Source organism: Rhinopithecus roxellana, chromosome 3 (assembly GCF_007565055.1).
Source record: "Rhinopithecus roxellana isolate Shanxi Qingling chromosome 3, ASM756505v1, whole genome shotgun sequence".
Lineage (NCBI taxonomy): Eukaryota > Metazoa > Chordata > Mammalia > Primates > Cercopithecidae > Rhinopithecus > Rhinopithecus roxellana.
Window position 1 is genome coordinate 142,505,735 of NC_044551.1, and position 27,993 is coordinate 142,533,727.

General features: G+C 36.1%; 1 protein-coding gene across 3 annotated transcripts in view; it reads right to left on the reverse strand.

Annotated features, from left to right (window-relative positions):
• Positions 1 to 441: 441 nt before the first annotated feature.
• The window catches only part of VCAN (versican), a 112,048-nt gene continuing 84,496 nt past the window's right edge, over positions 442 to 27,993 (reverse strand). For all 3 annotated transcript variants that reach the window (XM_030927136.1, XM_030927135.1, XM_010385637.2), the window contains 3 exons: positions 10,242 to 10,386; positions 2,567 to 2,749; positions 442 to 2,421 (listed from right to left, as the gene is read on the reverse strand). In XM_030927136.1, coding sequence (XP_030782996.1) covers positions 2,294 to 2,421; positions 2,567 to 2,749; positions 10,242 to 10,386 — 456 coding nt within the window. In that variant the 3' untranslated portion in view covers positions 442 to 2,293. The remainder of the gene's footprint in view (positions 2,422 to 2,566; positions 2,750 to 10,241; positions 10,387 to 27,993) is intronic.

Sequence of the window (27,993 nt, forward strand, 5' to 3'; positions counted from 1 at the left end):
TGCGGGGATATAATATTTTATATTTTTCTTGGAAATGCTGTGTAGGCTGTAGGGATTACCTGCTTCTGCTACATACTAACTGCATGACTTTGAAAAAATAATGAGCCCTCTGTGCCTGATAATCAGTAATGATGACTCCTGTTTCATAAGCTTGTTGTGATATATTACATGTAAAACACTTGCCTTGGTTCCTAGGAAGATTTCTGTGATGTGAGCTATCACTTTTTCCACCGCATATTTTTCATATTTGAAATTAATACATAGTATTCAGATAAAAACATTATCAGAATTATTATCATAACTTTTGCAGGTATATATATAATCATTTCTTTGCTTGATTTCATCGAGGCTAGAAGCTTGCTCTCCATGATGGAACCAGAATGTAAAAATGTTGGTGCACATTAGGATTTAAAGTTGTAAATAACCAGACCAGTCACAGTGTAGTAAAAGAAGGATTTTAGGTTTCTTTGGTGAAACAAAAGCAGATATAAAAAGTTACAAAGATTTTAGATTTTCATTCACAAAAAAAAGTCATTCACATTTTACACTATACACGTTATGATATAAATACAGGAAAGTATTATGTGCATTGTAATGAGAAAGGAAAAATAGAAACCTAATAGATCAACACAGTGTTGTTCTGTGCTCTAAAATACCTAAAGGTGGATTACATTTAATGCAACAACCAAGGGAACCTGCTTAAACATACTGTGTATTATTGTAGCTAGACGTCATTCCTTCTAAGCCAAAGAGGTTTTATGAAAAAGAATCAATATTGGGCCAATCCCTGGGTGCCCTTTTTCTCTTTTTCTATTTTTTGTCTACTCTTCTTCAAGTTGCTCTAAACTGAAATTAGGGAAAGAGTCTTAATTTCCATTACAGGTTTTTCTTTAAACATTAAATTAAGTGGATAAGGATTCAAAGTCATCTTCAGCAGTCACTTTATTCAAATAATGGGGAGAAAACAGAGTGGGAAGAGATGGGGAGAAATGTCAACACATACACTCCACCTAACAGGAAGAAATGCCCGCACTATTTCTATATATTCGCTCCTTTCTTAGAATGGGCAAACACCATTTGCTAAAAGCTATATACTTTTCCACTCTTTTCATAATAAACACTTGATGCATTCTATCCATCACATTATTTAATCAGGGACAAAGTACCTATATTATATGATTCCAAATTGTGTGAGGAAAGTAAAAGGCTAACACTGAAAAATAACTAGCATACTATGTTCATTTTCAGGTCTTAGGGAAAATAACATCCAATAAATTAAATCAGTATGGCTTACTTCATTTATTTATGTATGCTTCACAGCTGCAGCATTCATACATGAACATTCAAAACTTTATAAAAGATTAAAATGGTTATATATACAAAATTTCTTTCTTTTTTTTTTTTTCCATGTGTGTTGTTTTAACAATCCCCCACCCTCCAGAGCCCTAGGTCTATATCCATATGAAATGCGTTGATCGGTAACCTTACGAGTTAGTGTTATGAAAGCCATTAAAAAGTAGACCTGGTTGAGTTAATTATTAGCACTTTGACCCCTAAAAAATGCTCCTGGTTACAGAAAAGTCCTCCATTCAGGCCTTTCTTGTAAGTGAAGAAAAAGGAATGCAGCAAAGAAGAGTTCCACACTGGAGTCCCTAGTTCCATCAGGATCCCATTTGCAGGCTTTAGCATCATGTAGAAGCAAACTGCACCTATGGCTGAGATGGGTGCAATGACCTACAAGATTTTGTGTTTTCTAGCTGTCCAGGAAAAGCCATCTTCAGTCTTGCTGACAGTCAAAGAGCAAGTGAAACCATTTCCAGCCTAAACTACATAAAAGCAGCCGAACCAATGATTAAAGACCGCTAAGGCTCCATAATCATCATTAAATATGCCCAAACTCATTGTGACTTTTTATTTTATATACAGGATTAAAATCAACATTAAATCATCTTATTTACATGGCCATCGGTGCTGAAATTGAACATTTTAAATAGTACAGTAGGCTGGTTTACATTAAGAAATGGACTGCACTGGAGGCAAATAGAAAACTAAAGAAATTAGATAGGCTGGAAATGCTTACTTTCTGCTCTCATTTTCTTTCATTTTGTCTGCTGTCTTTTTGAATGCCAATACTTTCATTTAAAATGTTTTGGGAGCACGGCAACCCAATTTGACTGAACGGTGGTCCAAAACTCCAAACCAACTGATAATTACTTCTCGAGGTGATAGGAAAGGCACAGGAAGTTAGGACTTTGGCTGAAATGATGAAAACACATGTTCGCCATTTTAGGGATCAGCGCCTCGACTCCTGCCACCTCCGGCTCCAACGATGATCATGTTTGGATGTATTTATTGAATTGTCCTTTGCTGATGAGGAATTTTTAAAGTATTTCATAGAATAAGTCCTTTGGTATGCAGATGCTACATGGAAGGAAAGAAAGAAAAGAAGAAAACACAACAATATTACTTGCTCCATACCCTAAACTGCCGATACCACAGCCGTAAAATGAAGGTGTCTAGTAGTTGTTATAGCACGGTAGTCCATTCTTTCTAAAGGACCACTTACGGTTCATGCAGGTAATTTTAGGTATAGCCCATCTTCCATTTCCTAGGCACCGGATGGTTGGAAGGTGACGTTGAATGAAACCATCTTTGCAGTGGTATCTAATCAGGGAGTTGATTTCATAACGAGGTTTCATCTTTCCAAAGGTCTTGGCATTTTCTACAACAGGGGGCTGGCCGCAAGCAACTAAAGGAAAGCAAATTGGGTTACTTCCAAATAATCTAAGTATTTCAGCTAATATTGAGTCTCTTATTTTTCTCTCTTTCTTTATGGTACCAAAGTAAGCAACTTCATCAAAGGCAATCTTTCAGAATTAAGAATATGAAATTTTTCAAGAAAAAAATTCAATGTTGAGGCTCTGGGCCTACTTTGAATCTCAGATTATGCCATCTTGAAATTTGTTTTATTAAACAACCATAGGGCTAAATGGTCATACATTCATCTAACCTTCTGGAAGGGCCACTTTTCTGATGAAAATTCCAAATTAAAAAGCATATTGTCTTCATCACCATCCCTAAGTTTTTATTTGTTAATTACCTTCATTGGGACAATAATGAATTTAACTATTACTATTACCTCCTTATAAAAACTTACAATCTACAGGCTGGTCATGGTGGCTCACGCCTGTAATCCCAGCACTTTGGGAGGCCAAGGGGGGTGGATCACAAGGTCAAGAGATTAAGACCATCCTGGCCAACATGGTGAAACCCCATCTCTACTAAAAATACAAAAAATTAGCCAGGAGTGGTGGTGGGCACCTGTAGTCCCAGCTACTTGGGAGGCTGAGGCAGGAGAATCACTTGAACCCAGGAGGCAGAGGTTGCATTGAGCAGAGATTGTGCCACTGCACTCCAGCCTGGAGACAGAGCAAGACTCCATCTCAAAAAAACAAAACAAAACAAAACAAAACAAAACAAACAAAAATCTTACAATCTACAATAACATTATAGTTTTGAAATATGGACAAAGACTCCTAAATACAAATATCTTTTGGCTCCATTTATGTTTATTTGCTCTTTTTTGTCTTCTGTATTGGGACAAGAAAAAGAAACTGTAATATTCATGCCTGAATTTCATAAATACCGTAATGAATATAAATTTAAACCCTTGAGACAGGTAAATGAGGGTAAAGCTTGGAATTCTTAACCATCATTTTAAATTTACAATGAAAAATTATAAATATCAACAAACAGCAATAATATAAGTAACAAAAAAAGAAGTAGAAGTAAAAGAAATATCTTCACTTTAAAGTTCAAAAGCTTAGAAAATTGATTTAATTGAATTTGTGTTAACATAGTTTTATTCAACATTAGCACACTTATTTTAAACGATATACTTTAAAAAAATCAACTTTGATTAAATTATTGTATTTTCCTATATATCTTTAACATGAATGTAACTTAAATATAATTTTCCCTAAGTGGAAATTTCTATTGTTTAAGAATTCTGACACCATAGGCCTACAAAAACATGCCACATTCTCTCATGAAATATTGCAGATATTCAGTGCGAAAATGATTATCAGAAACCTTGGTACCAAACATTTGAATGCCAACATCCTAATATTAAAAGTTTTCAGTTATTAAATATATTTGCATATTCAGAAGACTATTTACAACCATACTCTTTTGCAATGACAAATTTTGGTTTAATTTAAATGTTTGGTTCTTCTAATTTACTTCTGCTTGACCTCAATCTGGATACCTGCACACTTTTTTTTTTTTTTTTTTAACTTTTAAGTTCAGGGGTAAATGTGCAGGCTTGTTATATGGCTAAACTCATGTCACAGGGGTTTGTTTTACAGATTATTTTGTCACCCGGGTACTAAGCCTAATGCCCAATAGTTATTTTTCTAATCTTCTCCCTTCTCACACCCTCCACCCTCAAGTAGGCCCCAGTGTCTGTCCTTCCCTTCTTTGTATCCCTATGTTCTCATTGTTTAGCTCTCATGTGTAAGTGAAAACATGCAGCATTTGGTTTTCTGTTCTTGTGTTAGTTTGCTAAGGATGATGACCTCCAGCTCCATCCATGTTCCTGAAAGGGACATGATCTCATTCCTTTTTATGGCCGCATCGTATTCCATGGTGCACACTTCTTTTATTGTAATATGAAATGCCTATACTAGGGTCCAGATAATAGCAAGTATCAGATGGAATAGCAAGTATCAGATGGAAGACCAAAGTGATAGAGAAGGTTAAAAATGATCAATTCAATAATTCAATATACTTGATTTGGTGCTAACAAATTTGAAGTCATTTTTATAATTTTGAAGAAATAATTATATAGATTTCTTCTAAAACTAAATATGAAGACTTATTAAAAAGCTAAAATAATTCAATGAGTGTGGTATTGTCAAGGACAGGAAAATAGACCAGAAACAGATTTATACACATATGCTTGATATTTAAAAGAGGCAACATGGCAGAGCAGAGGGAAAGTGTAGTCTTTTCATTTGAACACTTGTGTATTCATACGGAAAAAAATAAACTTGGTTTTGTACTTCAGAGAATACATTAAAAATAAATTCTAGATGGTTGAAATATATAAACACAAAAGGTAAAACTATAAAACATTTAGAAACTATAGAATATCTTTATGACTTCAGGATAGTGTCAACCAAAATTAAGGCTATTGTGGCAGAAATAATTTGATAAAGGTTTATTGGAAGCCAAATGCAAGGATCTACCTGGGAAGACACACCACAAAGTTGGGCATATTCCAGAATCTGCTACAGGTTGGAAGGCTTTTATGGGGAAGTTCAGAAGGGAGGCCAACTCCTCAGACCCGAGTTGTGATTTTCATTGGAGGGTACAATACAGAGGTTATAATCATTGGCTACAGATTACAAAATACAAGCCAAAATGCTCTATGTGCAAAACAATCAGTAAAACTTCATGATTCACAAACAAATCAGTGTTTTTCCAGTGTCAGTAGGCTACATATTAATCAGTATGTCAACAGTTTAAGGAATTCATGATAAGATTTGAGGAACTCACAATAGAACTGTTTACTCAGGGACAGGATGTAAGCCATGAATCATAAGACCTCCCCCAGGTGGATTAATTTGGAAGCCTGCCAATGTGACCTGTAGGTTATCAGTAGGTAAAGATTTCTTAAAATACAAAAAAGATTAGATCATAAAGGAAAAAAATCAATAAAATTAAGAATTCTGTCCATCAGAAAATATAAGGTAAGGGTGAACTCAAGTGACAAACTGGGAGAACATATTTGCAACATATAAAATTGTCAAGGGATTAGTAACCAGAATATAAAAAGAACTCCTACAAATTAGTATGTATAAGATTATAAGTAAACAATTTTCCAAAATAACCAAAAGATATGAACAGAAACTTTACAAAAGTAGAGCTTCAAGTGATTGATAAATATATGAAAAGATATTCAGAGAGACATATCAAAAAATGTGAATTAAGTCACAAGAGATTACATTTTATACCCACCAGATTGGCAAAAATTTCAAAGTCCAATAGTGCGAAATGCTGGAGAAGATGTAGAGCAACAGGATCTATCATAGATTGTTGGTGGGAGTGAAAATTGGTACCACCACTTTGGAAAAAAATTTGGCTTTTTAAAGTAGATTTTATGGTACATATATCTTATGACTCAGCAACTTCACTCCTGGAAATATATCTTACAGAAACTCACAAAAGTTGACCAAGAACAAGTTAAAGAATGCTCATAGAAACATTGTTTATAAAAGCAAAAACACTGAATATAACTCAAGTGTCCACTGATAGGAGAATTGATAAGTAAAATGTTGTATAGTCATACAAGCAATACAATACAGAAACGAAAACAAGAACATGCCACTACATGCATCAACATGAATAAATCTCACAGACATAATGCTGAACAAAAAAAGAGCAAAGCACAGAATATATACAGTATGATTCCACTTATTTAAAGTTCAAAAATGTAAAAAACTAAATAATTTATTGTTTAGTGAAACAAGTGTATATCATAATAGAAAAGGGAAAAGCAAGGGAATAAGTCATTATCTCGGTGGGAGTTGAGAAGTAAATGGATGGGATTGAGAGGAACCCACAGGATGCTCCACAGATGTATGGATAGTATGCATTGAGGTGTTCTTTTAAAAAATATGATTTTTGTATATATATTATAATTCTTTGCAAGTATTTAATAGTTAATTCAAAGGAGAACTACGTAGGTCTGTAGGTTTAAAATATCTAAAAGGAGAAAAGGGTATCTTTTTAAAAAGCCTATAAACATTTACAAACTTCCCCAAAGTACTGATTAGCAAAGAATTGACTGCACAAATATAAAAATCAGTGAGTAGGGGAGATAAAATACAAAAATAGGGTTTTTTTCTTCTTCTTCTTCTTCTTCTTCTTCTTCTTCTTTAATGAGGTAGAATCAGTATTTTATAAAATTTGTTCTCCATTGGGAAATGTAAACAATCATGGTGTTTTTGTGAATCTTTTTTGGTATAGGGTAGTGGTTCTCAACGTGGGGCAGTTTACCTCTTCTAGAGACATATGGCAATGTCTAGAAACATGTTTGCCTTTTACAAGGCAGAGGGGATGTAAAAGTGCTACTGACGTGTAGTATACAAAGGGCAGGGATTATGCTAAACATGCTTTAATGCACAGGATAGCCTCTTAAAATAAAGAATTATCTGACCAAAAATGTCAATAGCTCTGCTGTTGAGAAACCCTGCTATAGGAAAAAATAAAATAGGAAATGTAAGAATGTATAAATCATAAAATGAAAAGTATGACTCCAGGGACCATTTGGAGACAAATGGCAAACATGACATTTGGATAGAGACGAACAATTTAGTAAAGTTTTCTATGCTGGAAAAAGAAAAACAGAAAATACTTGATTTGCTATTTTTACGAATCCCATCACAGAGGTGCTAAAGTAAGGGATATGGTCAGGAAAGCTTCTCATGTAGAAAAGGTATTGAGAATACGTTCTACCTTGGGTGAGAAAATAGCAGAGTAATGTACTCATTGCTAACAGCTGACTTCATGAGACTCGGGCTTTGTGTAGGTCAGTGTTCTCTTTCTTCTAATAGAATTTCTCAATTATTGGGGTTTATATCTTTACTAAAATATTTATAGAGTGTGATTTTTAGTTTTATTATTTTTGTATCCAAAGACAAATAAATCAAATAGGTTTATATTTTACATTTGTACTTTGTACTCTTATTTGAGGTGGGTAAAATCTGGGTCTAGGGACTAAATATTCATGTGATAACACCATTATTAATTGCAAATATGTTAAAATAGTTTACAGAATTTCTATTTGTTTAGGGAAAAAGTCTGTACAGCGTGCTTTAGAAATTGGCCAATGATAAACACACCTCTTAAAAAATTAGCTTTTAAAATATTTTCTGTTTAATGTTAACTAAACAATTCGCATACAATTTACATTACACATGTTCTTATTTTATCTTATAAATATTCAACTACAGATATAAGGATGGCATGTGTGTTCCATAGTTTACAAGCATAAAATAAACTTCTAAGGGAATGATTAAAATACTCAAATGCCTACAGAGAGCAGGCAGTTGGCAAAAACCAGTGCCAATTATAATCCCAAAAGACACAATCTCAAAAGTCATAATCCCAAATTTTGAAATTCCTAAAGACCAAAATCCCTAGAGGTTAAAATCCCTAACATCTAAAGTCCCCAAAATCATAATTCTGAAATATGTTGAAATCCTGAAAGCCAAATTCTAGGGAAGGGATTAGTGCATTTTTGGTTGTATGCAGGATAGTTATATCATGTCAGGAGGAATCATTATATTACCTTGTCATTGTCTTTATTTGGAAATTTAAATAATGGTTTAACAAGATGCATATGGGTGCCAAGCTGCAAGGGGTAGACTTGTGGACTTAATTTTAGGTGTCAACATGACTGGATTAAGGAATACCTAGAAACCTAAGAGAGCATTATTTGGGGCATGTCTCAGGGGGTTTCCGGAGAAGATTAATGTGTCAGTGTGAGTGGATGAGGTGGGGAAGATCTGCCTTCATTGTTGATGGGCATCATCCAATCAACCAAGTGCCCAGAGAAAACAGATACAGAAGGTGAGCTGGTCTTTCTCTGAGAGCTGGGACAGACTTCTGCCACCATGGACATCAGAATTCCAGGCTCACTGGCCTTTGGATTCCAGGACTTACACACCAGAGGCCCCCTAGGTCTTGAGGCTTTCGGTCTCAGACTGAGAGTTACACTACTGGCTTCAGCTTCCTTGGCTCTCAACATAAGAAGGTTGAAACTTCCTCAATAAATGAAGAGATGTTCTTTTGTACATCTCCATTTATGAAAGATAAGATTTCTCAAGATCTCGGCTCTTTGAGCAACTGAACATGCGGTTGTAACCCATCTCAGTTTTTTATCAATCTTGTGAAAAGATTTATGTTGTTCATCATGGTATTTCACATGACCACCGTTATAAAGCTGGTGCACATAATTGCAACCAGAGTGATATGCGTTCATACATTTTGGTTTTTCCCCAACTGCCATTAGTATACCTGAGTGCTTATGCTTGAAAATATATGTATGTTTTTATTGTCTGTTTATTTTATTGTCTAAAGTGGCTTATGAAGCACTGTCATGTTTTTATATGTTTCTCTAATAAATCATCATTTTAAAATGTAAATAAATGTCTTAAAATTTTTTTCTCTTTAAAATAAATGTCTTTAAAATTTGTTTTTTTCCAGAACTCTATTTTCAGGATTTTAATCCTTTGGGATTTCAGCATTTAGGATTATGGCATTTGGGATTGTGTCTTTCAGGATTGGGGCACAGACTCACATAAAACAAAGGAAGGACTCAGTGAGGACTGCAATAAATGGAGATCGCAGCCCCAACCGAGGGAGGGCAGTGGTTCTCAGCTCTAGTACTTGAAACCACTGACAAACTTGAATATGGCCCACATGGTACCAGGTCTTCTTATTTCTTAAAAAAGCTAGAAATCTAGATTTTAAAAATATAGCCTAATGTTTAACTGTTGACAAGTATTTTATTTTGTAATGTTCTACTCATCAAAATAAAAAAAAGAAGTCTGTCAGGAGCTGTGGCTCACACCTGTAATCCCAGCACTTTGGGAGGCCGAGGCTGGCAGATTACAAGGTCAAGAGATCAAGACCATCCTGGCTAACATGCTGAAACCCTATCTCTACTAAAAATACAAAAATTAGCTGGGTGTGGTGGTGCACGCCTATAGTCTCAGCTACTTGGGAGGCGGAAGCAGGAGAATTGCTTGAACCGGGAGGCAGAGGTTGCAGTGAGCCAAGATCCCACCACCCAGTCAAGATCTCCAGCCTGATGACAGAGACAGACTCCATCTCAAAAAATAATAATAATAATAAAAATAAATAAATAAAAATAAAAAGGCTTATTGTCCTTTGGACTGGCAGTTGTTCTTCTTAAAGATGTTACCAGGCAGCATTCCTACATTAATGCCACATTGTTATCTTTAAGGACCTGAAATCTAAGGTGAGAACATTGCTGAAAACAAACTTTTCAATCGTTTTGGAAGAGTGAAATATTCCAGAGCAACGAGAGATGACATACATGGACATATCCAGTTTGGGTCTCAAACAATGAATTTGAATCACAAATTCCTGAATTATCTTTATAATTGAAATGAAGATTAAGTACACATTATTAACGGAGTAATCATTACCTGTTCCTTTCTTGCACGTATAGGTGAGATGGTAATTGCAGGGAACATCATTCCACTGGCCATTCTCATGCCAAATGATTACAACACAGTCTTCTCCAGCAGAAAAGAAGCTGTCTGGCTGGTTGGGCCTCCAATTCTCGTATTGCTGTCAAAATGGAGGGAGAAGGTAACTACTCGCTAGTCAAATAGTAACATAAGAGCAACGACGGTATTATATCGCAATCTAATTGGAATAGACTCAACAATTTCTGTTGTTTCATATAGCTGAAATTATTTTGGTGGTAAAAAAAAAAGACTGTTAAACTGTGAGTAGAAAATATATGTGTCTCAAAGTCTTTAATTCAACAAATGTCTACAATTTGGCAATGAGATCTCATTGAGAAATTTTGGTCTAGTTATTCTAGATTTCTAAATATATAATCAACCCTCAATTTAGGAAATTTCATCATATTATTAATTCAATAAAATTAATGGAAGTAGAACTAGGGAAAAAATAATCTCATCATTCTAATTTTGTTTTCTTCTACCTCTTATGTGCACATATAAATTTATATAATTGTGATGATAGTTCAATCGAATTTTCAGCCTGTCTTTTCTTATCTTTACTACTATAAAGTACCTTTGTCTCATTTATTGTAATTGCTTTTCACCCAAATTCATCTATTCGGTTAAAAAAGTTGAGATAGTTGCAATATTTATTTTTTGTATTTATCTGACATACCCATGCTAATCATTTTATATACAACCTTTCAGAGCTAGTTTGTTTTAGATGTGATTCTTATCTGCACCATACAGTTGAGTTGTCCTTTATGATTTAATATGAAATGTTTTTAGTAGAAACATTTATGACATTTATGTGTATCGATATAAAAAGATACGCCTTCAAAAGTAGATTTTTTTTTTAAGTAGATCTTACTATAGATTTTTTTTGTGAAACGTATGTTGAGATCATTGAAAAGGATTTTATGGGTTTGACATTTCTCTGCTGGTTACCTTTACATATATGTGTGTGTGTATATATATATATATATATATATATATATATATATATATCCTACTCTGAGCAATAATATACAATTGGAAATATCTTTTGCCTTCCATCATATGTGTCATTCATTTAGCATCTATAATAGATGAAGCCCTTTTCTAGGTACTTGATATGCATTATCTCTTACCACAATCCAGCATAATAGGGAATTATTTGGACCTTAGAGATGTTACGCACCCAGGACTCTCTGGTTTGGGTTCATTTCTTTGTTACTTAAAAGATTGCCTCCCTGGCAATAATAATTATATAAAAAAACATAGTCGCTGTGCCTATTCAAAAATAACAAACTTTGATAAGATGAAAATAATAATGGCCTATAAATAAGAGACCAGTTTCCTAGTCCTGGGTCCTCTTAACTAGAATGTGGTATGAGACAAGTTTGTTTGTTCAGCGCCTTTCTGGGTCAATTTGAGCATCACTTTCTCACCATGCTTTGCCTACTCTCATGCTTTATCATGTCTAGCATGACAACATTAGTGGTGACAAACTTCCAAAACACACTAGAAATACAGATTTAAATTTATGTGACAATGGCTAATATGACTGTCTTTTCTGGGCCTACAGATCTGTTAGTCTTTCCTTGAATTAAGTTTAAAGTAAGTTTATGGTTTGAGACAATAAGTTAAGTGACTTTGTTTGGCAAAGAGAAAGTCAGAGATTAAAGTGTATATAAGATTTAAGGCAACTGTTCTCAATTCAGAGCATCAGTGAATGCAAAAATGAAAAAAAAGGAAGGGTCCAACCACTCTTACTACCTACTTACTCCTAACAGCACCATCACTATTTTTATGTCTTTTAAAATATATAATATGTCTGATCCATTTTACTGTATTTACCAAAGTACTATACTTAGCTATCTGCAGTGTTTTCAATACCAAATGTTTCTTTTGTGTTTTAAATCTTTTCCTCCTACCTATGAAATTGAGATTTGTATACCAATAAACTCTAGTTTAAAAACAAAAACAGTATAATTAATACACTAGAGGATGTCTGTAATCTTTATTCTCAGAACAAGTGGTTTTCAAAACTTTTAAATATGGTTAAAAAAAAAAAAAAACTTAGATCTTTGATAAAATAATTTGTGAAAAGACCTAAAGTTTGAAAACCTGCTTTTCTTTCAGTCTTCTAGCTTTTTGTCTTTTTAGATTGTGTCCTCCTCAATCCTGCCAGAATTAAGACATGAGACAAGAGATCACTGCTATGTAAAAAAAAGAGTCTTTGAAGAGTGACAAACTTGCAAAAAAACAAGAGACCCTTAAGGAAGTTTTTTTTTTTTTTGCCAAAATACAGCATGAAGGGTGGTTTTATTTCTCAGGGGAAATCCTAATCCAGAAGTGAAGCAAATTTAAATCCAACTTGTAGCCTAAATGGCCCCACTGTGTTACTCTCCAAATGGCCTGGAAAAGATGCTCAGGGGACCATACTCACTGAAGTACTCCTTGACTGGTAGGTCTCCCTGCAACCAGGAACTCACACTGGCTCTGAACTGGCTTTCTAATTCTTTCCCTATTTTCCTTTTCGTTGCTCATTTCCCTCATCATCCCTCAGCCTCCACTCACCAAGCCTCCTTTTTACATTTTTGATACTCTCCTTTAGTAGATAATCAACAAAGCAGAGATATGTCATGTTCTGCCTGTTGCTGATACAGAACTAAGTTGTTTGTAATGAATGAGTTAAAGTAGGATAAAAATTTAAAACCAAAGAATAGGAATCCACTAAAACTAACACAATCTATATTTAGTACTCTCTATGGTCAACGATTCCAGAGTTCACCGAATATTAAATTTGGATTTAGGAGCTCAATATTTTCTAGCTTACTTTCCAACTAGTCTCTTACAGGAAACCAGTAATGTCCTCAAAGGTGGAAATTTTTCCAACGTCCTAATACTATGTGTACACTGTGCATTACTCCCTCATTCTTTGTCCCTACCTACACTGTCCCATCTCCCTTTCTTAATTTCTTTTTCTTCATAACATTTATCATATTCTAACATCCTATATAATTTACTCACTGATTGCATTTTTCTCTCCCTAGTAGAATGTAAACTCATTGAGGACAGGGCTTTGGTTTCTTTTGCTCATTACTGTCTCCTCAGTGCCAGAAACTATGTTTGGCACATACTTATGTTGTTTAATAAATAGTTTTGATACTTAGAAATAATGAACCACAGAGGGTGTTTCTTTCTTCCCAATCCACACCAATCCCTAATCAAAGATCCTGCTTGCTGCTAGCAAATAGGTGAGACGGGCAATTACAGACATAGCCAGTGGAAGTAAATAACCTTTCTGGAAAACAGTTGGCAAAGCATATCAGGAGCCTCAAAAAGTTTTTGCTTTTGGACTCCAAAATTCCACTTCTAAAATTCTGTACTAAAAAATAATCCGAGATGTGAATGACATTTTATATGAAATATTATGTTTATCAGCAGTAAAGGGAAAACAATTTGTAGAGTAAACATATGTTCAACAAATTGATGTAGCCAGACAAATAGAATATTATTTCACCATTTAACATTTTCTTTGAAGAATAAATGAAGATGGGGGATAGTAAAAGAAGTGTTAAATTATTATATTATAATGATCCAAATTTTACTCATGCTCTCAGATACAGCTGTGTATATAGGTGGATGTATGTGTGCATGTTTGTGTTTGCATGTGTGTGTGCGTATAAAAGACCAAAAGCAAATGCAGCAAAATCTTCCAGAGTTTATGTCTGAATGATATGAGACTGAGATATTTTATTCTATATATTCTTACTCTTTATATTTTCCAAGTTCTCTAGAGTGAGCATTATTTATCTAATTGCTAAAAATGAACTTTATAAAATGATATGTGCATTTCTCACAAAAAATACAAATTTCTTAGCTAACCATTTTTAAATCTAGTCTTAACAAATATCACTTCAAGTTACTAAAGTCACTTGACTGCCCTGTATTTTGCAGCTGACACTTCCTCCTGATCTGAACAATAACCATCTCATTTTCACACTGAAATGAGATTCGGATTCTATGCCACTAAAGTGACTCTCAGGGCTCAAGTTGCCCAGGTTCAGGCCTCTGGTAAAAGATTTAATTGTTTTGGGTGAGAATTACATTTGGCTTGCAGCAATGACTTAAAACGAGTGTTCCTGTTGTTGCTTGGCAGAGCTGTGTTTTAATGGTGCAGGACTAAATTTTAGCTCTGTGGTTTTTACAAGAATGTCTGATACCCACAGGCATGTCACACTATTACCTCATATCTGATCATTCCATTGTGCAGGTTTATCTTGGCTAGGATGCTTTGATTTTTGCCTCATGTTATTGCCAAACTGACTTAGCAAAGAAAACTCCAGTTTTCTTACCAACTTTCTTTGTGTCCTTCTGAATACTTTACAGCCTTATTTAACATTACTTACAGGGAGAGAGTAAAAAAAAATATTCAACTTTAGCTTCAATAATGTACTTTTCTTTTCACTAAAGTTAAATGTTAAGAAGAAATCCCTTCTCAGGGAATCAATTATGGGTTATAAGAATGTAACAGATCTTCTCGCACAATATGGCGTCTCATACATACAGGAATACAGATTCTTGGAATTAGCAGGGAAAAACTCAGTACCTCCCATCTGGATTTCTTTGTTCTTCACTTGGAATTATGAGCAAACATCCTGAGTGATCTATCCTGGATCAACCCTCTTCTAGGGCTGAATGTGCAAACTAAGAATTATTCCCAGAAGCCAGCATGGGTTAGGGATATTCATTTTAACCCCTTAGGTAAAAATAAATGCTGGTCATTCCCTTGCATGTTTGTCTGTGCCTCAGGGACTCAAGTTCAGCTACATACCTCAAACTCTTGTTGCCACCCAGGGACAAGAATTAGATCATTACTATACCTGTAAGAGAACCCTAAAATTACTTTGCATTTTCACTCTCTTCTGATGGCAGAGGAAATTGTGACATAAAAATTAAAGAGTTGCTGGGTGCAGTCTCTACTAAAAAAATACAAAAAACTAGCCGGGCGAGGTGGCGGGGCGCCTGTAGTCCCAGCTACTCGGGAGGCTGAGGCAGGAGAATGGCAGGAACCCGGGAGGCGGAGCTTGCAGTGAGCCGAGATCGCGCCACTGCACTCCAGCCTGGGTGACAGAGGGAGACTCCGTCTCAAAAAAAAAAAAAAAAAAAAAAAAAAAAAAAAAAAAAATCCAGCACTTCTCATGTCTGTAATCCCAGCGCTTTGGGAGGCCGAGGTGGGTGGATCACGAGGTCAGGAGTTTGAAACTAGCCTGGCCAACATAGTGAAACCCCATCTCTACTAAAAATACAAAAAATTAGTTGGGCATGGTGGCGGGTGCCTGTAATCCCAGCTACTTGGGAGGCTGAGGCAGGAGAATCACTTGAACCTGGATGGCGGGGGTTGCAGTGAGCCAAGATCGTACCATTGCACTCCAGCCTGGAGGATCAGGCAAGACTCCGTCTCCAAACAAAAAAAAAAAAAGCAAATAGTTGATGTAGAGGAAAGCCATCTCAGATGTACATTTTTCTTGCATTTTATTAAGAGATAATTATTTTGTATCTAGTATATAACTGCTTAATGCTGGATAATATATGATAAAATTGCTTTATTTTTAGAGTCCAATTAATTAACTAGTTCTCCAGATCTGTAATAACATGCCAAAAAGGGCAACCATTTCAATTAAGCAGGAATCAGTCACTTTTCAGCTATTGTTTTTCTTTCTTTTTCCCCCAATTGAACTCAAGCAAATCAGTTGCCAAAATAATAAAATGATTCAAAAAACCCTGGACAAAATCTAACAGCTAATAAGTATGATTCTCTCCACAAACTAGAGAACTCATTGTGAACCAATCCTAACAGAGGGTGAAAACTCAGAGGAGACTGAAGCTATTCATCGAAGTCTATTGAACGCTAAATGTTTCGATTATTTTGTTCCAAATAATCTGTACTTGTCAAAAATTTATTTCTGTCTCACAATAACACAAAAGAGAAGACTCATCCTGCAGGTCTTCTGCAGTGCACATGACTTCTGTGCATGCCAGCATCCTTAACCCTCAGAGAGTGACCTCAATTCCACGTGTCTCAGAGTGATTTGTCTATTTTTCTCACTCAGAATGATTGGAGTTATTTCTCTCCTTCCCAGTTCTTTGCAAGTCTCCAACTTAATTCAATCAATATACCGAGGAAAAAAAGATGATGGTGGGTGGGGAGAGGTCTCTGCTTTTGAAAGTTACCAACAATCTACCAAATTCAGATGGGGTTTACATCTGTTCAAGGAGATTTTCTAATTACATAGTGTCTAGGAAGTCCCAATTGTCATTCAGAGATATCTTTTATCTTTTAAAATACACACCAGGTGGCCATGATCGATGACCTAAAATCTCAGCAGATAACTAGCATCACAAGCATGAACAAAACAAACTGATGATACAAATGTAATGTACACTAATAGACCTTTTCCTTATGCAGTGATAGATAACTGCCTTTTTGCAAAGGTTAAAAAATCAGTTTTTCAGGGCCAGGTGCAGTGGCTCACGACTATAGTCCCAGCGATATGGGAGGCTGAGGCAGGTGGATCACCTGAGGTCAGGAGTTCGAGACTAGCCTGGCCAACATGGTGAAACCCCGTCTTACTAAAAATACAAAAAATTAGCCAGGCGTCATGGCGGGCACCTGTAATTCCAGCTACTGGAGAGGCTGAGGCAGGAGAATCACTTGAACCTGGGAGGCGGTGGTGAGCAAAGATGACACCATTGCAGTCCAGCCTGGGCAACAAGAGTGAGACACCGTCTCAAAACAAAACAATACAAAAGCAGTTTTTCAGAAATAGATAAGACTTAGAAATAAATCAGGAGTTTTTTTCCTCCTTCTTTGTGTTAAAAAATGAGTTTTCTTGGGTTCATCTTCAGCACTACTTTCAGTTGAAGAAAGGAAACCAGACCATCCAGTATCAGTCACTGCTGTCACAGTCAAGTCCTAGCTTGCCCTTGCACATCACACAGAGAAGCAAATTCATCTATGAGCAAAAGACTAAGAAGTTTTAAGAGCAATTGTTCTTATCACAACCTAATCAATAACTAGCGCTTCTTTATAATACTCAACCCATTTCAAGTTCTTTTCACTGAGATTTCACAACTCCTTAACTTGGTCAAATAACCACAAAGAATAATCAATGAACACTGGTTCTCTGGAAGAGTCAGAGACTTTGTTTAGAATCTTTCTGTTTCTTTTCCTCTCTACTGGCTCGTAAATCGTACAATATAAATAAAAAGAGACAGAATTTTCATAGACACTAGACAAAATTAAAGTTCTTATTTCTGTGAGTCATAAATTTGAGACTCTCTCTCTCTCTCTCACACACACACACACACACACACACACACACACCCCTACACATACAGTACTTCTTGGCATTAAAGAAGTGCCTAAGACCTAAGACTTGGTAATGCTTCTATTCACACACATCTGTGTAGCAGATAATTTCCTGCCATAAATACAGTAGAGAACAACCAAAATGGTCAGGAGAGTAGATAGCAACCTACTTCTTGCAAGGGGAAAACTGAGCTGTCCAATAGACAGACTTGAGAGCTCACCGAGAGTTTTTACACACTAGCCAGTCATTGAGTACAGTTCTAATTTGTGCCTGAGCAAAAAGTACAAATGTTTCATACTGCAGACCTTCAGGATCTCATGTATAACTGGAACTGCAAATCTTGAATCTGTAACTGCCAAGGGCCTACTTTCCAACTCTCTATCTATCCATATATTATCTACAATTTTTCAGCTTAGATGCAGTCACCTTTTGTTTTTTAAAATTCGCCATAGTTTAGATTACCTTGAATGGCCAATTAAAGATGACGTTGTACAGATTTTATGGATTTTGCCAAGCACACCCCTTTGGGAAAAACCATTCTTGATACATGTCTAGTCAAGCCATTCACAATATATTATTTTAATTGTTGGGAGAACTTACTGAACTTCAAACTATGATTTGGAAGTTTTTCTCTTGAACGGTTCAGTCACTGCTCTTCACTTACTCTCTTTTCCTCCAAACATTGCTAATTTAGTTCACAGTAAAAAAAAAAAAAAAAAAAAAAAAAAATCATTTCTAAAAACCCCGCAAAGCCCTCTCGGTTCACCTCCCAAGGAAACTGGCCAAGGAAAACTTTCTCGAGGGTTCTACTATTGTGTATAAAGTGAAAACACAGGACAGATAGGTCCTAATATATGCCTTAGTTGCTAGGATTTTACTAAGCACTACATGTGTTAGTTTCATGCTGCGTTTGAAAAATCCTCTCATTTCACATTTAACTTTCAGGATCACAGTATCATGCAATTTATACTAGAATTTAGAAACTACTCAAAGCTACAGGAACTTGATTTACAGATAGTATTATTCCTGTGTGTATCTGGGTGGAGTGCTGCAAATGCGGTTTGAAACACAAAATACAATACGACCACTAGGTGGTGATATGTATCTATTCTTATATTATGAATCAACAGCTACACCACTTAACAAAAGAGAACTTAGAATATGTCCCCCCAAATCGTGATTATGTACTCCATGTAGCAAAAAAAAAAAAAAAAAAAAAAAAAAAAAAAAAAAAAAAATTAAAAGATTGTCTGGGATATGTTCTCTCAGTTTTGTGAGTGAAAACACAAAGAGAACACTTTGCAAGACAGACCTCAGTGAACCAGTATTTACCAACCTGACTACATTCTATTCTGTTGAAGTCCATTCTATCTATAATCTGGATTTTCTTTCTGACTAAAATGTTCACCTACAGCAGTTGATTCTTTTCCACTCTGTCTTTTAAAATTATCAAGTGATTTACATCAATGGTGAAATTGCATCAGAACCAAAGCCAAATGTGTAACATCCACCTAAAATCCTTAGGACAGGTCAGATCATAGATAAACACCCAAGCACACAAATGCAATGTCTGCAGTGTGAATCACAGTTAGTTTGTTTTTCAGTAACAATTTGTGTAGATTAGCTATGAAACCGTGACACCTGCAGTAAGAGCTGACTTCTTTGTGTGCAAACTCTTTTCATCACCTGGGCCACTGCTGTACTCCCAGAGCTACAAAATTCAATCCAAACACACTGGATGCCAAGGGCAAGCAGATAACTGCCGAAGTAGGAAAGCAAATTCCAAACAGAAAACACTTTCCCAAGAGGACAGGTACCTGTTTTAAACATACGCCGATAAGAAACCATCTTTTCATTAAATAACAAACAGAATAACCACTTGGGGTTAGCACCAGCCTTTCAGAACACAGGTCAAACGGTTATCTGAAAAGAGGCTCTGAAGACTACTTATTACAGAAATCAAAACATTTGGTAACTTTAAAATGACTTTTTTATCCCTAGGTGGCTGGTGTACACAATAGACATTTGTTTGCAGTCTGGAAGGGGAGTGGGCATTTAACTTTGTCTTGTTTGTTAGGGGCAAATGACTTCCCTGCAAGGTAAAGATAAACCTTCTTCTGATCCTTGTACTTGCTTAAGGTTAGTCTAGTCTGGGTCCTTATTTATTTATATTTTAAGGGAGGTTATGGTTTTGCTGCTGTCTTTTAGTTGAACAGGGTAATTCGCTGACCGACAACTGAAAAGAAAAGAGCAGCTTTGTTTTAAAGGAGAAAGAGCCGTTTGTTTTGGTGTCACTACCCTATGCTGGCAGCCTGGAGTTGGATCGTACAAACATGAATATGCTGAAGGGAAGAAAAACTAACTTGGGGTCTCCTGATAGTTGTTAAAGTGGCAATATGCCCATTATTTTCCTAGCTGGCAAACCTCTGTGCGGGAAAGACAATCTGGCCAGCTCTTGAGAACAGCACTAATCTTGTGTAATAGTGTGAGCTCACTGCCCTACAAAGCAGTAATTATCAATGCATTTTCAGAAGGATGTGAGTTACTCGCACTGTGAGACCACTGTCAGAGAGGGGGCCTCAGGCAGAGGCCCACAGAGCAACTTGCATTTAATCCATAGAATGAATGGTGCCAGTAGGCTCCTTTACCCCAAGCTTGTTTGCACAGGTCTCCAGTCATGAAGGACTAACGATCCAAATGTAAGGAGAGACTGCCAAAACTCATTCAACATTTTTTTTTTTTTTTTTTTTTTTGGCCTTTTCCATGGTTATCCATTGCCTTAAACTAATTAGCAATTAGATTTAAATATCTGCACGTGATTTTAAGGTTGCATAGAAGACTGTTGGAAAAGCATCTATGAGATGCTACTGCACTAAATCTCCTTTTCTTATTCTTTATAATAATCTTGTCAATTATAAAATGATTTTCCAGTAGTGAGAAAATATGGTTCTTCCAGCTGTTCAACCCACCACTCATTGTCTGAACTGAAAGACAAGGCAGAGAGTAGGGTTGTGTTCTAGAGCTACTCTATGACTCACAATATCTCATATTTAGAATCAGAAGAATCAGTTCTTGATTCCAAATTAAATTAAACTACAACACAAGTGGAAATTTTCATTAAGAACTCAGTAGTCTTTTGCAAAAAGGAATGTGAGAATTCTTCCACGCACGAGTAATGTGTTAAAGGATGAGAAATGAGCATATGTTTTCCTTGGCTTTTGGCTTAATACAATAAAGCCTGTGAAGTTTAACATAATTAAATTAATGTTGATATGCAGTGTGACTTGTTCACAGAGAAATGGTATTTGACTTAGAGCTAATGTCACACCACAGCTGACACACATCCATCTACAAACACTGTATAGAAAGTCTTCTAAGATTTTCAGATAGGAAAAGGAAAACTTAAATTTTTGTTGTGGAGATTCTGTTTTGCATTGTTTTTCTGCCAAATCATGTGAAATCCTTTCAAACGAGCAGAAACCTACAAACAAGCTTAGAAAGCACCGGAATTAGTTAATACTCCGTATTCTCTTTACAATGTCCAAGACATCTGGGAGAGGAAGGGGAATAGGAACGTTTGTGTTTATGAAAGGGTAATAATGATACATTGCTGCAGGAAAAGAATAATGGTTTATGGTCTGTGATTTGTTACTCCCTTCTTTCTGCCCCTTTTAAGTGTCTCTTCCTAGGTTAAGGGCTATTTCTTTATTGTTTCCACCTTTTTCAAAGTTGGCTTTTCTCACAATACTTTGCTTGACAGACTAATGTGTTTATTTATGAAAGAAGAAGAAGGGGCCTCTGGATTTAGAGTCAAATCCACACATCTAGTTATTCTTGTGCATCAACTCGAATCAATTGGTGAAGGGGGACAAGCGGGTGTTGGAAATTGTAGGTGTTAAGTTGCCAAAGCTGAACTATGCTTACCAAAATGAAAAACAAAATGCAAAATTGAGTTATCTTCCAGAAATATTTTTAAGAAGAATTTGTTATGAAGATTAATTGTACAATTAATTGTACTAATTATCCTATCAATTAGGTTTTTTTTACTTTATATCAAAACTGTCATAGCAAGATGAGTTGGTTAGAGCTAGAAAATAAGATATTTATGAATCTGTGATTTAGTAATTTGTTCTAGAACTTCCTGACCAGATTTGGACAAATGAAGAAGAGAGAAAGTCTCTGTTTTCTCCCGACTGTAGAATGGAAAGTGAGAAGAAGGAAGCTGTGACAACTTCCCAGGAAGCAGGGAAGCCAGCAGCCTCATGGGGGGTGACATCTGAGTCCTGACAACATAGAGATGACAGAAGTAAAAAAAGTGAAGGGGATGCAGAAAATGATTTTTAAAATGTTTAGGAATAAAGTCAGGGCTTTTTCTGCAGAACAAACTAAATCTTCCAAAAGCTCCTCAATATTCTAAAAATGGAATGGCAATGTCAGTTTTCGTCAGTCCTCGCCTCTACACATGGCCATCTAGAGTGATGGTTCCCTTTGAAGTAAGTGCATCTGATCCACTGAAGACACCAGTGTCCAGTGGGGAGGGGTCAGCTTTGATGGCACTGGGGGGAATCATTGAAGAAAGGCGAGTAAGGAGCCATGTGGAGCCCAGAGAATCCCCTCATGAGAATCTTACTCCAGAGGGTCCAAGAGAGAAGGAAGCAATAGGACAGCTTTAAATCTCTGAGCTCCACAATTTGATTTTAAACCACTTGTTGGAGAAGTTTATCAGACAAAACAGTGTGATGAAGGCATGTAAGAGTTTCTGATAGCTCTTTAATTGGGCTGTTCCATAGACACTATAGTCCTTAGTTGAAAACAGTGTTGTGAAATCATTTTGCCAGGAGGTATATTGATAGACAAATATAAATGATTCCATAATGTTCCCTGCCTGTCTGGCTTCCTCTGCGCTTGAATAAACAGCCTCAGATAGTGGATTTACAAATGAAGCCCTATCCCATCTTATGCAACCAAACCATTCTTAGCCAAAGCATCTATAAAAAGTAAAATGAGCTGATAACATTTGGGAGTGATATTTCCTTTTGTTTGTTTCGCTCCATTTTGGATATAAATAATAAGGTTTCTAAAACTCATTTTTCTTCAGAAAGTATACCTACGGAATATGTGCCTATCTGGAAAAAAAATCCTCCTCCAAAGTTTTGAGTAATTGTTGGTTTCTTAAAGTTTCATGGAAAACCTGCCCTGATATAACTCAAACCTGCAGGGGTGGCAAAGTTTGAAAGTTTACTTTCCATTTTTAATTCCCAAAGTTTATTGCAAAGGTGTTTCTAGGACAACCATGGACAAAATTGTCATCATTTCTAGTAAAAACACTTGTTTTCCTTTGGTTGATACATTTATAAGATGCACTATGTTCAACTATAACTTCTATTTTTAAGGAATATCTTTTTTTTTTTTTTTTTTTGGTCTTTTCACCATAAAACCCATCCATTATGTTTTGATGTTTTTCATACTGGTACAACTTTAAATAAAATCTTTAACTTGGTAAACAAAAATGTCACAAAGAGATTCAGCCAAAAGACATAATGTGTTCATTTCAGGATTCAAAAGGTAGAGTTGGCTGAGCAATGTGTGTATGCTGATTATCATTTGTTCATTCAAATATTTATTAAATATCTATTCTATGTCAACTACTCTGCTAGGTGCTGAAAAAACAGAGATGAAAGTTAATTCCTATCTCAGAAGGCTCAGTGTCAGCAAGTCAATTTCACAGGGGCCTGAGTTAAGATGGGAAGAGGACAGAAAAGATGTGGGAGCACAGAAGAGGAGCTCTGAGTCATATCCAGCAAGGAAGGCTTCCTGGAAGGAGACCCCTGGCTATGCAGGGTATTTGACTGTTTGTGAGATGAAATTAGGACAAGATGTGAGAATATGCTGAACGCTAGGGCTAGAACAGGCAAAGCACCCCAGGAGTGAGAACCCATGGCTTATTCCAGGAACTGAGAGTATTTCTGAGATGCTATCGCTTAGGAAGTGGCAGGCGGAATGGATTGGCTTTGTCTGCCGTACTAATAATTAAAAGTTGATACTGAAGGCAATGAGCAGACACTGAAGAAGTTTAAGGGAGCAAGAAGAGTTCATAGCCAGGGAAGGAAAAGGTCATTAGCACTGGAAAACAGATTTGAAGGAAAACACTCTGACTAGTCATTCATTTAACAGCTGGTTTAAGAAAGAACTTATAAGTCAGCTAATAGTATATAAGCTAGATAAGAAAAGTTTGTTTAAGTTTGCCAGCTTTAATGTATATTTAACTTGGATGGTTTAACTGAGTGTCTTTGAAGATATTACTTGGGTGACAAGCAAAGCAATTCATTAGTGAAGTTATTTGTTAGGGTTTCCAATAAAGCAGTAGGCGCATTTTGCTATAGAGAGCAATTGTCAAGTTTACAATAGTCAAGTTAAAGAGTAACTGGGTTAGGAGAAAGCCAAGTGACAAAGTAAAAACTGAAATGTATTAAAAGAAAATAATCTTAATATAAATCACAAGGATAAGACTAGACACAATTTTCTTCATGAATTCACTTTTGTGAAATTTATTGGGCAAACACCCCAAATAAAAAAATTAATAGATTTTTAAAATATAATAGAAATAAGAATTTGGCATTTTATCAGTGATAACAACATTCTACTATAGTGGCCAGTAATGTGGAACGAATCCATCAGAATCTCAAGAATAAGGGCAATTTAGATCATTTAGCCGAACAACATCATTAATTTAGTATATTAATTGAATTAGTCTAGCTGTATAGCATAATAACATTAAATATGATACTTTTTTTTTTTGAGACGGAGTCTTGCTCTGTCGCCCGGGCTGGAGTGCAGTGGCCGGATCTCAGCTCACTGCAAGCTCCGCCTCCCGGGTTCACGCCATTCTCCTGCCTCAGCCTCCCGAGTAGCTGGGACTACAGGCGCCCGCCACCTCGCCCGGCTAGTTTTTTGTATTTTTTAGTAGAGACGGGGTTTCACCGTGTTAGCCAGGATGGTCTCGATCTCCTGACCTCGTGATCCACCCGTCTCGGCCTCCCAAAGTGCTGGGATTGCAGGCTTGAGCCACCGCGCCCGGCCAATATGATACATTTTTACTGAAAGTTTATTGAAAGCAAAGTTTAATTATTTCAGTAAAAAGGATCGTTGAAATTGAGACCTAATATAAACTTGTCTGTTCTTACTGGATTGTAAGGCTAAATATCAAAAGATACTTTAAGGTAAATATGAAAGGTTCTTTTTGTTTTAATACTGTTCTACCACCCAAGACGGAGAAGCTCTAATAAATCTTTCAAAGAAAAAAATGGAGGGAGAGAGGGTGTGGAAGAGGAGAGAAAGCACTCCAAAACATAAACAAAGTCCTTAAAATTGCACACAGTCAAGTTAACACCATTCTAAGTATAAGCAGATACTGCTCCCTGTGACCAAGACTTTACTGTTAGCGATATTTTTAAAAGCAAAAACCTTGGAGTAAACAGCGAAACAAAGCAGAAGGGTTTTATTCAAAGGCCTGCACACATATGGAACCCGTTAAGGGGATGGTGACTGTAGAAAAAACTACAAAGGAGTTTAAGGGACACCTAGGCTGTGTCAGAGAGGAAAAGGATAGAGGAAAGGGTGGTTACAAAAGCAAGAAAGTGGGCAGGAGATCAGTCAAATGCGAGGGAGACAGGCTCTAGGACAGATGGTCTGTTCTGTTCCAGAATGTTCAAAGTTAAGGGACACTCCTTAGCACACTTCTATTTTACACAAAGAGTGAATTAAGAAGAAACCAAGAGTCTGTCAGAGTTTTTTTCTGGATTTACTTGTGTCATTTCTTTGATAAACTTTGCTTGTTAATACATTTCATCACGTGTCTTCTTCATACTGAGGCCCTCGGTGCATTCTCCATAATCCTTACATTTCAAGTGAAAGTGCCAACTAATTAAGAGTAAGGTTCTTGTTTATGTTGTATAATTATCTATGTTAGCTTATGTTATCTTCCTCTGGAAGTTTCAGAGGAAAATTTCAGAGGAAAAATCAATATTTCTTTTTTGACAAGGTGCAATGCTCACCAATTTACCACATTTAGGACCATTCTAGACTATGGAAATGGTAACTGTTATGTTTTTCAGAGTATTTGTGTACCTACATTAAAAATTAATGGCCACAGACAAAAAGTAGGTGAGTTGCCTTGCTTTGGCATAGAGGAATAATGATATATGATGAATCAAGCTCACCTGTATGGCACTTGGCAGGGAAGATAAATTTCCTAAGATATTCTACAGAACCCACATAGCTGCCAGATATAAGCCAATATGAAGTCTCTTTAACCAAGCACACAGGAATAAAGGATAACACTTTATCTCAGACACCATGAAAAATAAAAAGCAGGGAAAAGAATTACTTCTTGAAAGACGTGAACTGCTAAGGAAGAGACCAGAATAAACATCTAGTAACACACATACATGCTAAGAATAAAAACACACACATCAAATCTATGTAACCAATGACAGATTAGAAATAGATGGGACTTGGTTCAGTCAGGTCAATGTGTAGGAAAATGGGATTTTTCATACACTCCACCTGGTCAAATGCAGCTATTCTAGGCTCAGGGCTGGAATCTACAGGAACCCAGACAACAGGTACACTTTGGGATAAGTTATGGGCTGCATCTGCAAGGCACAAGTAAACAGTAACTAGATAGAAATGGCCAGCTGAGTCCTGGCCAAGTCAGCTTCTGTATACATGATGGGGGCTCACAAAACCCTGCACTTTTCACTGGGCTATAAATAAGGGAAATTTGTGGGAGGTAGGCATAATAGTGGCACCCTAAAACCCAATTTATTCCATGAGAATGAAGTACACATTTAACAAAGAAAACTCATTAAATGTATACACTGTATGATATATGTTAATAAAATTATAAAAAACAGTTTATAATATAAACTCTTAATCATATGTTCACTTAGAAATTAATAAGAACAAAATTATCTTCAGTTAAAATGAGTGTAATATAAAGATTCATGCCATACCAATCGCTATTAATCGAATGGACCAGTATTATCCCCCTAAGTACAGTAAAATGAAAACATAAAGAGGCAGCAATTGCAGATACACATCCAATACATCCAGCCAGGACAATTATTAATAGAAGAAACTGAGACTACTGATTCTAAGGTTGTGTTTCCTATAGCTTACTGGGAACATATTTTAAGAACAACCTATTTTTCCCTATTTTTCTCACATCTTGCCAAAGAACCTACTTAAGAACTTCAATGACAAACAGTGAAACAGTGCTGATTAAACATAAACAGTGGTGACAGAGAGAGAAACTCAGGTCTTATTTTGGGTTGCTCAAAGCAAAAATTTAATAAAGGATACACTCTATTTAAAGCCAAGAAGGTACTGGTCAGAAGAAACTGTGGCTTTGGAGACAAGTCTAAGTTCAAATTCTGGCTTCATCAGTTAACAGCATTGTGATTCCAGGCAAACAGCTCAGCCTAACTGATCTTCCCTTTCTTCACCTGTCAAACAGGTGAAGGAAAACCCAATGCCTGTCGTAACAGTTATTGTGGGGAATAAACATATGCAAGGGCTTAATACAGTGGCTAACACATAGATAAAGTGAGTAATGTGTCCATGACGGAGCAGCTTCCCTTAAGACACAGCAGAACTTCCAAACGCAAAGATTACATTGGCATCTGTTTTAGAATGAACCTTGTATTTTGCCAAACTCATTAAATCCAGACAAGTGGCAGACAATGAATGAAACTGAAGTACCTAAGTAATTCACACACAAAAAGGCCTTTAAAATTATCTTCAATTTTTTACACTTTGTTTCTAATTTAGAATTTAATTTACACTTACTATCTAGCCCAGTGGATCCCAACTTTGCATTTCAGAATCACCTGTGGAACACTGAGAAAATACAGCGGCTAGAGGTTTTGCTGTAATGGACCTGGGATAAGTCCTAAGCACCAGTTTTTAATTACATATTCCAGGTGATTCTAATGAACAGCCAGCACTGAGTACCACTAGTCGAGCCAATCACATTTGAACTCTTTCTAAAAAATTAGATTTATTTGAGTTTAGTAGGAGTGACTCAAAACAGCTTCACCTGTTCTAAGAACCTATTATAGCCTTCTCAAAGTTGTGGCCAGCATTTCCAAGTCACTTCTTTCTTCAAAATATAGAAAACAAGTTGAAATATGTAATTAGTCAGCAGAGATTCATAAGATCATATCAACAATCTTCTTTAAGATAAAAATAAATGCATATTTTTGCTTGGAAATGTGCCATGCCTTATAGCAGATTTCCAGTGCAATTTTTAAGAGGGAATGGTTTTTTTTTTAAGGACTTTTCTC